The sequence below is a fragment of the Zonotrichia albicollis genome, chromosome 3, assembly GCF_047830755.1.
Source record: "Zonotrichia albicollis isolate bZonAlb1 chromosome 3, bZonAlb1.hap1, whole genome shotgun sequence".
Lineage (NCBI taxonomy): Eukaryota > Metazoa > Chordata > Aves > Passeriformes > Passerellidae > Zonotrichia > Zonotrichia albicollis.
This window is the reverse complement of record NC_133821.1, coordinates 67,188,727-67,203,631: the sequence shown is the minus strand read 5'-3', so window position 1 is coordinate 67,203,631 and position 14,905 is coordinate 67,188,727. Positions and strand designations below refer to the sequence as shown.

General features: G+C 36.8%; 1 protein-coding gene across 1 annotated transcript in view; it reads left to right on the top strand.

Annotated features, from left to right (window-relative positions):
- Window positions 1–14,905, top strand: part of ESR1 (estrogen receptor 1) — a 178,988-nt gene that overhangs the window by 118,135 nt on the left and 45,948 nt on the right. Inside the window, exon 6 of the mRNA XM_074537738.1 lies at window positions 10,533–10,868. Within this exon, the coding sequence (XP_074393839.1) occupies window positions 10,533–10,868 (336 nt within the window). The remainder of the gene's footprint in view (window positions 1–10,532; window positions 10,869–14,905) is intronic.

Below are 14,905 nucleotides of genomic sequence, written 5' to 3'. Positions count from 1 at the left end.
GCATAAATTGTATCTGCTCTTATAGTACTGTTAATAATGCATGAAGCTCATCACTGGTTCATAGGCAAGAGTTTTAAAATATTTATTTTATGAAGTCTTGGAAAAAATCTCAAGATCCCTCAATTACAAGTAATAAATCTGTCATGTGTGCAGATGACTTCAAGGAAGGTGAAGTTAATGTACATGAAGTAAAACATAAAAAGTTTTTCTGGAGTCATCATTGAATGTGTGGGGAAGAAAAACCTTTCAAAATTCTTCTAAATCTAAACCTAAACTCTTCTAAATCTAGACCTTTATAATTGTCACATTTCTCTCAGATGAAGATAAAGGTTGAGTAAATATTCTTATCATGCCATATGGCTTAACTTTAAGTGATAATGTTTAAATATTTTTAATTTTTAATTTTTTTTCTGAGGAGACCTGTGAAGATTTTCTCTTTTAATAGATAAAAGGGAACTTCTCTTCAACATACTAAATAATGTAGCTCTGTGATTTGTTCAAGATGCACAGTGTTCTCCAATAACTCCTAGTTCTTCTGATTGGATCTTTTAATTTAAAACATCACTTTATGTTCATTTTGAAGGATTTGCCTTTTTTTAAAGCATTAATTCTATCATATGCTTGAATATTTTTTGTGTCTTATCTCACTTTTTTCTCTGCCTCCACAATTTGCTTATGATGTTACAACCTTTAGATATAGTGGAAAACACACGTAATCTTTCTTTCCCCCAAATGCAATCCCAGTTTTTATTCTACACTAAATTAGCTGAGGTTTCTCAATAAATTTTAAAAGTTGCCAACTTGTGACTTTTATCTGCCATTTAAGTGATATGAGTAATAACTGATATTAAATATGGACTTTCAGTAAATAGGAAGGTAGGCAAAATCTTCATTAAATGTCTCTGGTTAATTCTAAACATCTGATATAGAATATGGCTGCTGAAGTTTTCCTCACAGAAGGTCACTTAATGCAGACTGAAAACATTCATATATATTATTTTTGGTAGAGTGGACACAACTGAAATGTGTTTTAGAGGCTTCATGCAGAAAAAATGCAGGCTTCAAGTGGTCCTTGAACTGTGTGGAAGGAGCATTTACTGATGAGTTCCTCTTATGAGTTCCTGTGGAAATTTTATTGAATTTTTTTTTCTTCCCTGTTCTTCGGTCTTTTAAAAACTACTTTCAGTACTGAAGACTTTTTTTTTCTCTCCTCTTGTGATTGCAAGTGTTTCCTTCTGCGTCTGTTACTGTGCTGCTTCAAGAGACAATTAGACTGCAAGAATCTCTGCTGATGCGGTGGGCATCTGAGGCATAATTTAAAGCTGTTATATTTTGTTCAAATACTTCATTCTCTCTTTCTGAATAAACCCTTAAAATTATGTGTTATAAATTAGTCTGTGCTCTAATGTTTGTACATGAGGATAAAGTGGGCACATCGAATAAGGTCCTTGCCATATCCCTTTTACTTCTGTTCTGTAGCATGGGGGAGAAGCCTTGTTTTTGTTTACAATCTCCTGATGCCTTCTTGAGGCTTGTTTCTGTCCTGGTTTGGGGAGTGTACTCCAACTTTCACATGATGCAGGGTGCCAGCTTTCAAATGGAGTTGTTACAGCAGCTGCAACCCTGAAGCTCCAACCATATGTAAAGTGCAGGTGACCCCTGCTCCGATACAGACCTAGTTTTCTGTTTCCCCATTGTTTTAAAAGCTTTCTGGTGACTTGGGCCCAAAGACCCTAATTTTATGAAACCAAAAGCACCTTGTTTTTTTGGTTTTTAATAATTATTTTCATAGTGTGGTAAGTGAATGAGTGCATCTAGTAATTAGCAGCATGCTGCATTCTTCCCTTCCTTTCAATGTGTGACAAGACAGATTTATCTCTAATGCTGTGTGGAATAAGAGCAACAGGGTCCAAGTGGGATTCGTGGCTATGGTAAAAAAATGCCATAATGCTAAATGCCAGATACCTAAAGGAAAATCCATTATTTGCCTGATAGTCCATGTTTAACCACCCTGACACCTACATAATTCTTTCAGTTGTGGAATGCTGATGGCTTCCTTGCATCAAATCATAGGAAATGTGGCTATCAAGGATCTGAGTGCTCATGTGCTACATTCAGATGGTGACTTTGTATATGACATGGGGTATTTACTGTCTTTGAACAGCCTGAAATCTCAGGTTGTAAGGAGAAGATTCTCTGTACTCTTTGTTGTGATAATGAAATCAGAGTGTTACAGCACATTTGAAGCCTACATCCTGCAGTGTTACCCTCACAAATTGCCCGAGAATGCTTCAGAAATTACTGTGATACAGCCCAGGGAGTGAAACTCTCTGCTGGCTGTAACAGCGTGGTAAAACCACATGCCATTGGACTATAGACACTTTCATTAACTTCTAGAGACTGGAGTCTCTAGGCTTCAGTTTTTCTCTTACATTCTTTTGAAATGGTTTATCCACCTCTAAGCCAGTCTGGTTCAGTGCAACAGTCTTGCTGAAGTTTAAGATAAATTTTTACCAGGAAAATGAAAAAACAAACTTTTTCATTCTGTCAGAGATGGACCTTGCTGATTTTTGTCTTTAAATTGAGAGATCCATACTTCCTTGCTGAATTCTATATTTATTCATGAAAAAAGGCTTATTATTCATGAAAAGGAGTTATTAAAATAATTCTCAAAAGCAGAAGTAAATTGATGTCTGATGCAACCACTGGATGGGCTCAAGGTCTTCTACATTTTCATGTACTTATCTTTTAATTAGCTATTATATTTAAAGGTGAAATTAGTGAATGAAAGGAAATGGATTGTGGATGTGGAATGATTCTGGTTTGTTGGAGGAGAACCTCAATGGTGCTTATTAGACATACTGTTCTGTACTCAGCCAAATAGCTGTAGGTGGGGCCTGATAAATGTATGAGGAAATGGACTCTTTAAAGTTGGAATTGTTGGGCCAAAAGCATGTACTTGTACACATTTGAAGCAAAGTTTTTTGAGTTTACAGCAGTTTTCTGGGAAAATAACGTGGAAATGAAATCAGATTTTTTTGTGAAGTATTTTTTCTCCTCTTTTCACACATGCAAAGGGGATCACTGCCATTAAATTGTCACAAAGTACAATACTCCTGTGTTCTGCCCCCAAAATTAGAAAGAGAGACGGTAATTGTGAACACCTTTGCCAAAGATGATTTATCTTCTTATTCCACTACATAAAATGATCTGTGCTAGAAGGAAATCTAGGAAGTCTTTTGTTGAGCCACCTGCTCAAAGCAGATTCAGCAGTGAATTTATGCATAGTTAAGACCTTTCACAGCCAGGTAGAAACAGGATAAAATGGGACAAATTGTCTTATGCTTAGTTATATGCTATAACTGGATATGTAAAAAAAATTAATGAAGAATTAATGCAGAATTTTTGATGTTTAACTCTTGAACATTTGTTTGAAATTGTCAAGCTGATTGTAGTTTTATATTAGTTTACATTGGATTTTTGGCCTTTTCATACTTTTTCATTACTTGAGTAATTCCTAGAGTACCAGAGCTGTAAGAGTGCTCAAGAAGGGCTTTTTATAAGATAATTTAGTGGTAGGACAAGGACTAATGGCTTCAAACTGGAAGGGGGTAAGTTTGGATGAGAAAATTATTTTCTCTGAAGGTGGTGGAGAGACACTGGAACAAGTTGCTCAGAAACATTGCCCTATCCCTGGAAATGTTCAAGACCAGCTTGGAGGGGCTCTGAGCAGCCTGGTCTAATGAAAGGTGTCTTTGACCATGGCAAGGAGGTTGGAACTAGATGATCTCTTAGATCCTCTCCAACCCAAAACTGTCCACGATTCTGATTTTATGGTTCTGGCTCTTCTCTTGGTTACACATTTACAGTTCAGTTCTAGCACTCAGTCCTGGTATCAGGCCAAATACCTCCAATACTCAATTTCTAAAATGTAGCAATTAAAATTTCTTACTGTCTTTGAGATTTATACCAATGGACTCATTGTCCTAAAATGATTGGCTTTCCCACACCATGGTGGATGTAGAGAATGTTCCTCAAAAGGCTTTCTTGTGATCCCTGAAATGTCTAAAGGCTCATTGTAAATATTGTCTAGGAATGGGGCAGTTGCCATGCTTACTCTAACCAAAACTTGATATGAGTTTATCAGGAGTGTCAACACTGAAAGGGATTAATTTGAAGGATGGATTAATTGAACTTCTCTTGTTTCACTTATACATGTCCTGAGATGCTCTTTAGGTGTGTTATGTGCTATGACTGCCAAAGACTGAATACAAAAATACAGATTAGGATGAATCATGCCTTGCACCTTCATCTTTAATTTAATAGATCATTGTTTCTCAAACTGTGCATTATGAATAGTCATTAGAGACCCCAGATGACATTTGCCTGCTTTTTAAGCGCTATTTTTTGTAGTCTTTAAGACTTTACATGAAAGACCAGTTTTATGATCTGCATTTTTGTCTGTAGGATTTCTGGAGCACTGAGATATGTAGTGTGACTTGGTCAATGAGTAAGGAGCCAGGAGCTGAACCAGAATATCGGAATCTAAATCCCCGCTGTGACTTCTCTCTCCCTCTATCTCCAATAGAAGGGGATCCTGACTATAGAGGAGAAATAAGCCCCAGTTTGGAAAAAGATAAGAGATATTTTTTGAAAAAACTCACATAAACAGATTTGTTTCTTGACTCCTGAGGAGGAGTTAAAGAGACTGTAACATCCAGGTGCACAGACTGAACACAAATCTGTTACTTATTTATAGTACTGAGTATCTAGATATCCTTGTCAGAAATCAGGCTGTTAAGCACTGTCACTTGGGGCAGGTCTGTTTGAGATTAGACTTTAAATTCTGATTAATCTTTTTAGAAGATATCAGACAATGTTTCTCATTTAAACTAATTGTCAACCCACCTGGGTTTTCAGCACAATTTGCATCACTGTTTCATTTTCTGAAAGAGAAATGGGAATGAAATAAGGGGCTGATTGTCTGAATCATATTCAAAAGAAGGATTTATTAGGCTATAAAATTTGAATTTGGAAAGTGGTGTTACTTTTCTGTGACCAAATAATGTATTTATGTAGAGAGATTCAAGCAGAAAAGTTCCCAAAAAATCTCAAAAGTCTTCAAAATCACCTTGGAAGGACCACCATGCTGAGATACATTAAAATATTAGAACCTACACTGCAGTCAGAGCTTCAGCAATCTCTCTCTGTTATAAATCTATCAGGAATTAAATTATGTTATTGACTTCTGCTTATGTACAGCAGCTACAGTGGCCTTATGTTTGAAAGGAAGCTGTAGGATTCTGTTTTATTGCCAATGAAGCATTATAAAGCTGTTGGATTCAGCAGAGGTGTGTCTCCTGTGCCTGCCTGTAAAGTGAAGGTGATGTAGGAGGCTGCTGGGAGACAGATACCTCACCTGCATCTGCCCTTTGGACTCGAGGGCCAATTGTGCTGAGACACTCAGTTTGTGTCCATAAGGGAACTGCTGGCTTGTTCACATTGTTCTGCTTTTGCAGTCCCTTAGTTTGGCTAGTGGCAGCAATGACACCAAAGTGAGTCTGGACTCAGCCCCAGAGGGCTTCTTCCAACAGTTTAGTAAATCCTTCCCATACTTGGACATTTGGAGAGACACTTTTGAATTTCTGGTCTCTTCAATCCCAACTTCAGTTTCAGAAAGGTAGGATTGTGTCATAGGAAAATCTGGTTTCTTCCTTTGCAAACACCGGTGTAAAGGATTTGCCTGGCAGCTCTGCCATGGCCTGTTCAGTGAGTTCTCCCTTAACACTTTGATCATCAGCGGGCAATTGACTCTCTGCCTCTCTGAGCGATACCTTCTTATTTATAATATCTTTCACTTACCACATACATTGTCTCTTTTATTGTCAAGCAGGGTTTGATTTACAAAACGTTAGGGATTGTTTCTCTCTAAAACAGACGTTCTTTCTCTCTGGCAATTTTCAACAGGATGCCAATGAGGTAGGTTGGTTGTGAAGAGCAACGACATTGTTTGGAAGAGAAGGTGCTTCCAAGAACATTTGAAGCACTCTTTTGACAAACTGACAAAATTATAGGCTGTTAAGGCTACAAGGCTGTGCATGTATACAGAAGTGTCAAATGTCTCTCCTCTGGGGCCTGCTGACAAGGAGCAGAAGTGTGGACAAAGACCCTCAGGTTCAAAGATTGTTCCAGGCTGGAAAGTTAGCTGGTAAACCGTTTACCCATCACTGTTTCCAAATCCAATCATAATTCCTTCTTTTTGTTGCCCTCTTAAATAAAAAAAAAAAAGGAAAAAGAAAAAAAATCAAACCAAACCAAACAAAAAACCCAAAACTAAACCCCTCCCAAAATCCCAAACACAAATAAGAAAAAAAAAAAAAAAAAGGAAAAAAAAAGTGGCTACAAACTGTTGTTGATTGACCAAATTTCTAACAAGAAATAAATTGAAAAATATTATACATATTATACAAACCAGTTCACAAGTTGAATAAAATTGGAGATTATACGTTACATCTTCAAATCTAAAATGTATTACTCTGTAGTTCACACACCGCCAAGCAAATTTGAGTCTAATTGGTCTCCTCCTATTCTTCCTCTGAATATTCTCAAATATTTTATATGAAGGTATGAAAGTGGAGCTTTTTTATTAGCAGTAGGTAGGAAAAAAAGACTGTTGTATAGCTGAGATTCAGTGCTCATTCAGTGCATTTTTAATTTTGGATCTTTTGTTTTAACGATCTGGAATTTTGTTTTGCTTTAATGACATATGGGAAAACACTAGGAAAGTATTTAATATGGTTAACATATCTTTCACAACCATATGATCATAGACTCTTGAGTTGGAAAGGATGTTAAAGATCATCTAGTTCCAACTCCTCTGCCATGGGAGTGTCATATGCAATTTTATTGTCCATATGCAATTTTACTGCTGATCAAGTTCTAATGATTTGAAACTTGTCTCCATGTCCAAAAGTCTGACTGAATTTACATATGAAGCTTTGTAGAACTGCCTTTGAAAATCTTGGCTCTTGCAGCCTTAAAACTCAAGTGGAAATTGTTTTAGAGCTCTTGCAAGATGCATAGTTCTTCAGTTTTTGCTAGAACATTGTCTTTTGTAACACTTGACAATTAAGGCTCCTTTATTTGCTGAAGAGCTAAATTAAAATGGATGCATTCATATATTTAAAAAACCCTTACAGAATCATTGCACTTTTGTCAAGGAAATTGTAGTTTGATAGAGTTGCCTTTTTTGGAATTAGTGGCTGTGCATCACTATTATCTCTCTTTAACAGAGATAAAATTTGATTAAGTTGAAGGAGCTTTGGTAGCACTTGCATTTTTCAGAGAGATACTCACTCCTATTTAGTTCTAGAAAGTGAGTAAGTTTGTTGTTTGTCCATCTAGGCCTTAGGTAAAGAATTAGTAGTAAGGTCTATTAATCTCTGATGAATATGATTCAGAGACCTTTCTGTCTGTGATCATAAAAGCTGGTGATGTGATGCAGAAGGAATGCATACACTTACTGACTTTTTTTTCAGACTTAGTCTCTACAAAATCCAGTAGTAAAATTGCTGCAGTTGGTTGGTTGGTTGACTTTTTTTTTAATCCGGAAATAAAAATGCAAAAAATAAATTTGTGGGAGGCATTTCCTCCAAACTGGTTTCGTTCAGCTTTCCTTAATGCACTGCTTTTTTTGTTCTAAGGTGAAGAAAAGCCAGTGGTAGGCTTTCAGATGAATTAAAAATTAAACTATTTTTCTTATTTAACATCCGGTTTATTTGTAAACAGCTAAATATGCTTACATTTGCCATCCTTTCTCTGTTAAGTAAAATCCTCATCACATCCTTGTTTTACTTAGCAAGGCAGACCTGGACTAAGTAAAAGCAAACACACAAAAACTCTGATCTTCCAGTAATCTATATGATGGAGACTTAATGCTGAAGTTGGCCTACTTATATTTACTAACCTTTAATGGATTATTTTGTCTCTCACATTTGGCCTACAGATTTCTAAATATACCACCTTCTAATTTATTCACATTGTCAGTCTTTCTCCATGGTGTGAAAGAGAATCTCTTCTTGTCTGTCCTGAACCTTGCTGGTGTATTTTCATTTGAAACCTTCTTGTGTTAGAAGAGGAGCTTTAGCATTTTGTACCTTATTCATCCTATTGCTATTCCTGATTTTCTAGTCTTGTATCTGGCTTGCAGGCCAAGCAGATATAGTCAGTATAGATATTTCTTACACTAAAGTTGTTTCACATTTCAAATAATCTTACTTGTTTTTCTCCTATCCCTTTTTAATTTATTTTTATATCTCTTTTTAATTTGGGAAGAACAGAACTGTATGCAGTGTTCACTGTAGTGTGCCTCACAATAATAAACCCTGTGATTTATGAAGTTGTTCTGTCCTCCCTTCCTTCCCTAGTAATTTCTAGCCTTCTGTTTACTTTCTAAACTTATCTGATGTTTTTATAGTATTTTTCTAACCTCAACTTCTTGTTTATGAATTATGTCAGCCTATCTATTTATGAGTATGTTGAACAGCATAGAAAGAAAATTTCTAGATGAGAAGCTATAAAATTTGGAATGTGAGAAAGTTAACAAAAAAAAAAAGGAAAAATAATTTTATTATTTTAATTTCTGTGAATCATGTGGGCTTGTTCATGCGATTATATATACACGTTTCACAGGGCAGTTTAATTCAAAACCTTTAAATTGATACAAAACATACAACAAATACAACATACAACAAAAATATCTATTACAGATAGAGCATGCCTGCTATTGAGTATTGCAAGGAAGTTACCAGTGAGAATATCTCTCTGATGACAATTTGCCAGAGTAAGTCGTGTTTTTCTGAATAGCAAGAATCTCCCTGCCTCTCCATAACAGGAACTGTTCAGTGGAAGGAAAGATTGGTACTGCTGAATGAAAAATGGGAACAGCAACACGCCTGAGAGTTTTGGCTTAGAATTAGTTTAGTGACTGGGACAGTGTAGATAGGTTAAGTAATAAGAGTGATGAGAGATTTACTGAACTCCCTTTATCTGAATAGATTAATGGAATAGAATCACAAAGCCCACTAGATTTTATGTTTGAATGAATTAAACATAAAATGCCTAATCTCCAAATACTAATTCAGTGTTGAATTTATAATTCAAGAAAGAGGAAAAGAGATTGAAAGATTCTCCCTGTTACTTTGAGGCTGAGAAGAACAACATTTATATGAAAGATGTGAGATGAAAATGCTGCCAACAAAGACTGGGATTCTAAAGGTTTGAAATTTTGTGGTGTTAAGAGAGCTGAGCAAATGTTGTGTTTCCCTTTCCCCAACCTTTAGAAAGACCTGTACTAATTGCTTGCAAGTATTTTTTGTTTGTTTTGTTTTGCTTCAAATGTTTTCCCTATTTCTTCAATGGTTTACATCTTTATTCTGTGTAGATACTTCTTTTGCATTTCAAGCTGGACTAGTGCTGCTTTTACCTATTGCATGAGAAGTCCAGCATAAGCAGCATCATAAGCTGCCTTCTCATATCTCAATTCCTTGTGTGCTTTTCTTATTACTTGGTTGTCCTCCCTTGCCTCCACTTGATGATGGATTTAAGTTTTTGACTCAGTCTCAAAATGCCTGATACTCCTCCACTTAGATCCAGACTTAACCTTCCCTTTATGGTTGGAGTCCATGTGGGCTTTATCATTGTATTTTTCTTGTAACTTTTCCACAAAGGGAAATTTTGTTCCACTGCAAAGGTCTTATGTTGTTTGAATTGGTATGGCTGACTTGATAATATCCTAAGTTCAGGGTCATACAGTGCAAAGCACATTGCAGAAATGTGCAGTAATGACAATAATGGTTTCTGTTGTGGTTTATTTCAGCCTTTTGACAGTAGGTCTCCCACATTAGAATCTGAGGTCGTAATTATCTCTCCTTTTTGTACTTATGTTTATCTACTTAAATGGCATTCTTTATTGCTGTATAAACTCATCTTATAATGGGAACTTTCTTGAGTATTTTTTATATAATTATGAAGATCACAGGCTCCATAATAGGATGATGTTTAATTAAAATAATTGGTGACTTTAAGCAAAACATTCTCGGTAATTTTTGAGAGCTACTTCTGTGATCCGTCTGACCCGCCAACATCATTAATTTATCATTGCTAATTTATAGACTAATATTCTGCTAGAGGTTGGGACATACTTTGAAGTTTTGGGCAATAAAGAAATGTTTATTTGTTCCCAATAACTGACTTTCCTTTTGCTGGGTTAAGGCAACGGTACAGTATCACTAGTCTGGATTTCTGTGTGAGCCCAACTGATCTGAATTTTAGGAAGGGGTGCACTATTCCTGACACTATACTTTAAAAATTAGTTTCTCTGTCCAACTACCGGTGTAAGGCTCCTGAAGAAGTCTTAGTCAAGACTCAGTGCTGCCTGGGTCTATCAAAAGCATCTGCTGTTGACTGAAGCCAAGTGTACGTAACACTTAAGTTCAAGGGAAGGGATTGATGGTATTCTTGTGTGTCTCTAGGAATCCGGAAAGACCGCAGAGGTGGGAGAGTGATGAAACAAAAACGCCAAAGAGAGGAGCAGGATTCCAGGAATGGGGAGGCTTCTTCAACAGAGCTGCGAGCTCCCACCCTTTGGACAAGTCCACTGGTGGTTAAACATAACAAGAAGAACAGCCCAGCCCTGTCCCTGACGGCAGAACAGATGGTCAGTGCCTTGCTGGAAGCTGAGCCCCCCCTGGTTTATTCTGAATATGACCCAAACAGACCATTCAATGAAGCCTCTATGATGACCCTGTTGACCAACCTTGCAGACAGAGAATTGGTGCACATGATCAACTGGGCAAAGAGAGTTCCAGGTAAGGAAAAAAGCCCATGTAAACTATAAAACCTGTAGATTAAAAAAAAAAAAAAAAACCTAAACAAAAAAAAAAAAAACCAACAAACCCACATACTGATTTTCTGACTAACTATTCTCATTTAATTCAAATTGCATTTAAGTATAAATACATAAACAAAATTTACAACATTAAACAAAGTTTATGTTATATTGGTCAATAAAATGTTATTGTGCAATGTAAGTGACTTTTGAGGAAAGATTTATTCAAGAAAAGGTATCTTTGCCACTCTATAGGATGCTGGGCAGTTTTTTGTTTGAAAATCTTTCTTTTTTTCTGTACAAAACTCAACAAAATTAAAGGTTGAAAGAGATTATTGGTCAAATCCAGTCAATTTGACCTAATCAAATTATGTTAAATATTTTGATCTCCTTAGAAAAGGGTTACTCTCACATATGTAATGTAAGCCTAAGTTCAGTATCACTACTAAGCCTGTAAGTATTACTAAGATTTATTTAGTTGCTGGGTTATAGTTTTGACTGTGAATTACAGATCTTTCATGAATTTTGGGTCTGAAAAACAAATCCAGAATAAAAGTTTTAGTATGAAGTTATTTTTGATGCACTGTGATTCCCTCTTTTCCCAAAGTGAATTAGAGAATTGTAGGAAGTATGTAACATTTTTCTTTGAGTGTATGTTATATATTCATTTCTGTAGTTCAGTTAATCAATATAAATGAAGTGAGAGAGTAGTTTTCTTGTTAAAGTTCATCACTTTCACAGTTTCAATGTACACAAATACTCTTCATAAGATTTAAAAATTTGTAAGACATTTATTGCACATGTCATAGTTTTATCTTGGTAAAAATACTGGCATATGTGGTAATTTATACTCAATAATTGATTGGAGTTCTGATCTTTTAAGTTTTTTACTGTAGCCATTTATATAATTAAAATTATGTAGATGCTTTAGGAAGGGATGCTAGAGACGACTAACACAGCTCTCACTCACATAGTGCATTAACTCAAAAGAATTACACCCAGGTTATTCCATTTTTCTGTTTTCCTTCATTTGAGCTTGGCAAGACTGTTCCTGGTGAATCAATAACCATGTCTTTTCCAGTCCTTAAGGGTTCCCTTTCAGCCACTTTTCACATGTCACTTTGTGGGCTCCAGCTATGATCGATGAGAACCTGTGTGTGTTTCATTTCTCATCGTATCTTATAAGAAATCCCTTAAGAATTTTATTCTTGGCAAAGTCATGGTGGTTGAAGCCTGATCTACAGTCTATTCAAGTCAAGGGCAGTTCTCCTGTTAATTTAGGTATGTTTTGTATCATGCCATTACAAAAATGCTTTTGAAAAATGAATCTATGTACATAGTATTAAAGCTATTCACTATCAAAACAGATAAATTAAGATTACCTTTCTATGGATTTTTAGAGATATAATTAATTACTCTGAGTCTGTTAAAACAAATTAATTTAAATACAAGATACCACAATCTAAATTCATTATGTTGTCCAACTGGAAACATTTGGTTTCCATGACTTTTAATTTTGAGAGTATTAATGGAAATGTGTTTAGAAATTAAGTAACATTGTCAGAGGACCAAGATCTGCTTTTTATTCAGAAATATCTATAGAACTGCCTGTTACAAGATAATTAAAACTGGATTAAAAAAATTGCCTGGTTTGCCAAATATAAATTTCAAATTTTAAGAAAGCATCTGACACCAGAAAATCAAATGTGTAAGGTTATCAACTCTTTGTGTATAGCCAATGTATTTTACATTTAAATTTACATTAACTCTCAAAATTGCTCCTAAGGAGAAACCAAGCCCAGTGGCTTGATCATGATATCCATTAATAAGTACTCTTGTAGGTGAAGTTTTCTACAGAACTGTTGAACTTTAGCTAGAATTAAATAACAAAAATCCCTTTCCTTTCATAGTTTGATCTGTTAGGCACTATACAAAGAATTATACCAAAGAAAAACAACAATTATACCTAAAGCAGGACAGAGAGAAAAAAAGAGTTTGGGCGTTCTGAAAGTGCTGGACACCGAGCTGGTTCTGGATGTTGTGGCCTGGAGAATAGTATGCATGAACAAAAGCAGAAATTAAAGTGCTTTAGAAAGTTGATTTAAAAGAATTCAGGTCCAATTCTTTACCCACCTCTACAACTGGGGTCTCTGAGAATAAGAAATTTAGACCTATGTGCTTAAATATATATTTTTTAATCTCTTTTTCTCTAGGAAATGTTGTGTGCACATAGTTGCTGATATTAAATTTTAGAAGCACTGATCACCTTTCAAAGATTGGGTCTTTGCTTGCTGAAGTTTTCTTCTGCTAGAACATACTGGGAATATTTATAATTTAATGGAAATGTGTCTGACAATTTAAATTGCATTTTCACCCCCACCGCATGTTGCCATTGACTACTCCATTATTACTAGGATTTAAACGATGCAACTGAATTAGAGAGGATTTTTGTATACATTATTCATGAATGGGGGAACTGAATAACTTTTTTAAGTATTTGGTGCAACAGGATTGTGGAAATCCATTCAGTTGTATTTTCAGTTAATTTACTAGGGTTTCAAGCTTCAGAATCAAGGGTAAAAATATCCTTTTTTCCTAAAAAGTGAGCATCCTTTTTAGAAACAGAAAAAAATCAGTTGCAGGAAATGGCTTCCCCTTCGCACATTTCTCAAGCATTGGAAACATTGTGCAAGTTCATTTACCTACATGCAGGATGTAGGCAAGCAAGGAGTAAAGTCTATATGAGTGGCTGAGTTGAAATCATATTTCACAGTGATCACAGAATCACAGGATATGCCATGTTGGAAAGGACCCACAAGGACCATTGGGTCCTGGCCCTGCTCAGCACCGTCCCTAAGAATCACACCATATTTCTGACAGCACTGTCCAAATGCTTGTTCTGACAAGCACCCTCTGGGTGGAGAACCTTTTTCTAATACCACCCTAAACCTCCCTGACATAATTTCAGGCCATTTGCTTGGGCCCTGTCACCACAGAGAGAGATCAGTATTTGCCCTTCCTCTGGCCTCATGAAATAGTTACAGATTGTAGTGAGGTCTGTCCTCAGTCTCCTCCAGGCTGAACTGACCAAGTGACCTCAGCTGCTCCTCATACAGCTTCTCCTCTTGGCCCTTCACCATCCTCACGGCCTCCTTTGCATGCTCTCTGGTGGTTTAACGTTGTTATGTTGTGGCACCAGAGCTGCCTCCAGCACTGGAGGTGAGGCTGCCCCAGCCCAGAGCAGAGCAGGACAATCCCCTCCCTTGCCTGGCTGGCCATGCTGTGCCTGATGCCCCCCAGGACAGGGTTGGCCCTCCTGGCTGCCAGGGCACTGCTGGCTCAGGTTCAGCTTGCCCCTGACCAGGACACCCAGGTCCCTTTCTGTGGCTCTGCTCTCCATCCTCTAACTCCTCGGTGTGTCTGTACATCCAGGGTTACCCTGTCCCAGGTGCAGAATCCCACTTTCCCATGTTAAAATTCTTATGGCTGGTGATTGCCCAGGCCTCTGATTTATTGAGGTCTCTCTGCAGGACCTCCCTGCCCTCAAGGCTGTCAGCAGCTCCTCCCAGTTTCATATCAGCTGTGAATTTGGTCAGTATCCCTTCCAGTCCTGTGTCCCTGTCATTTATGAAGATGTAGAAGAGCACAGGGCAGAGGATGGAGCCCTGTGGAACCCTACCAGGGACAGGTCACCAACCATAGATCACCCCACTCACTTTAACCCTTTGTGCCCCACCCATGACCACCCATGAGCCGGGTGCTCACCCATTGCATGTTGTTACAAGGTAATTTAAGCAATTCCTTTGTAAAAACCCTGAACACACACACATACACTTTAACCTACGCCTCAACCCCAAAACTAGATTGGTTAGTGAAGCCTGAATACTTTTTTTGAAGAACATAGTAATATTTTTATTTTTGAATGTTAATCAATGAAAAGAACTTCTAGTGTTAAAAGTAATTACTCATCTTTGAACTGAAGTATGAAAACAGCTTTGTGCTGGATATTTTGTCTAG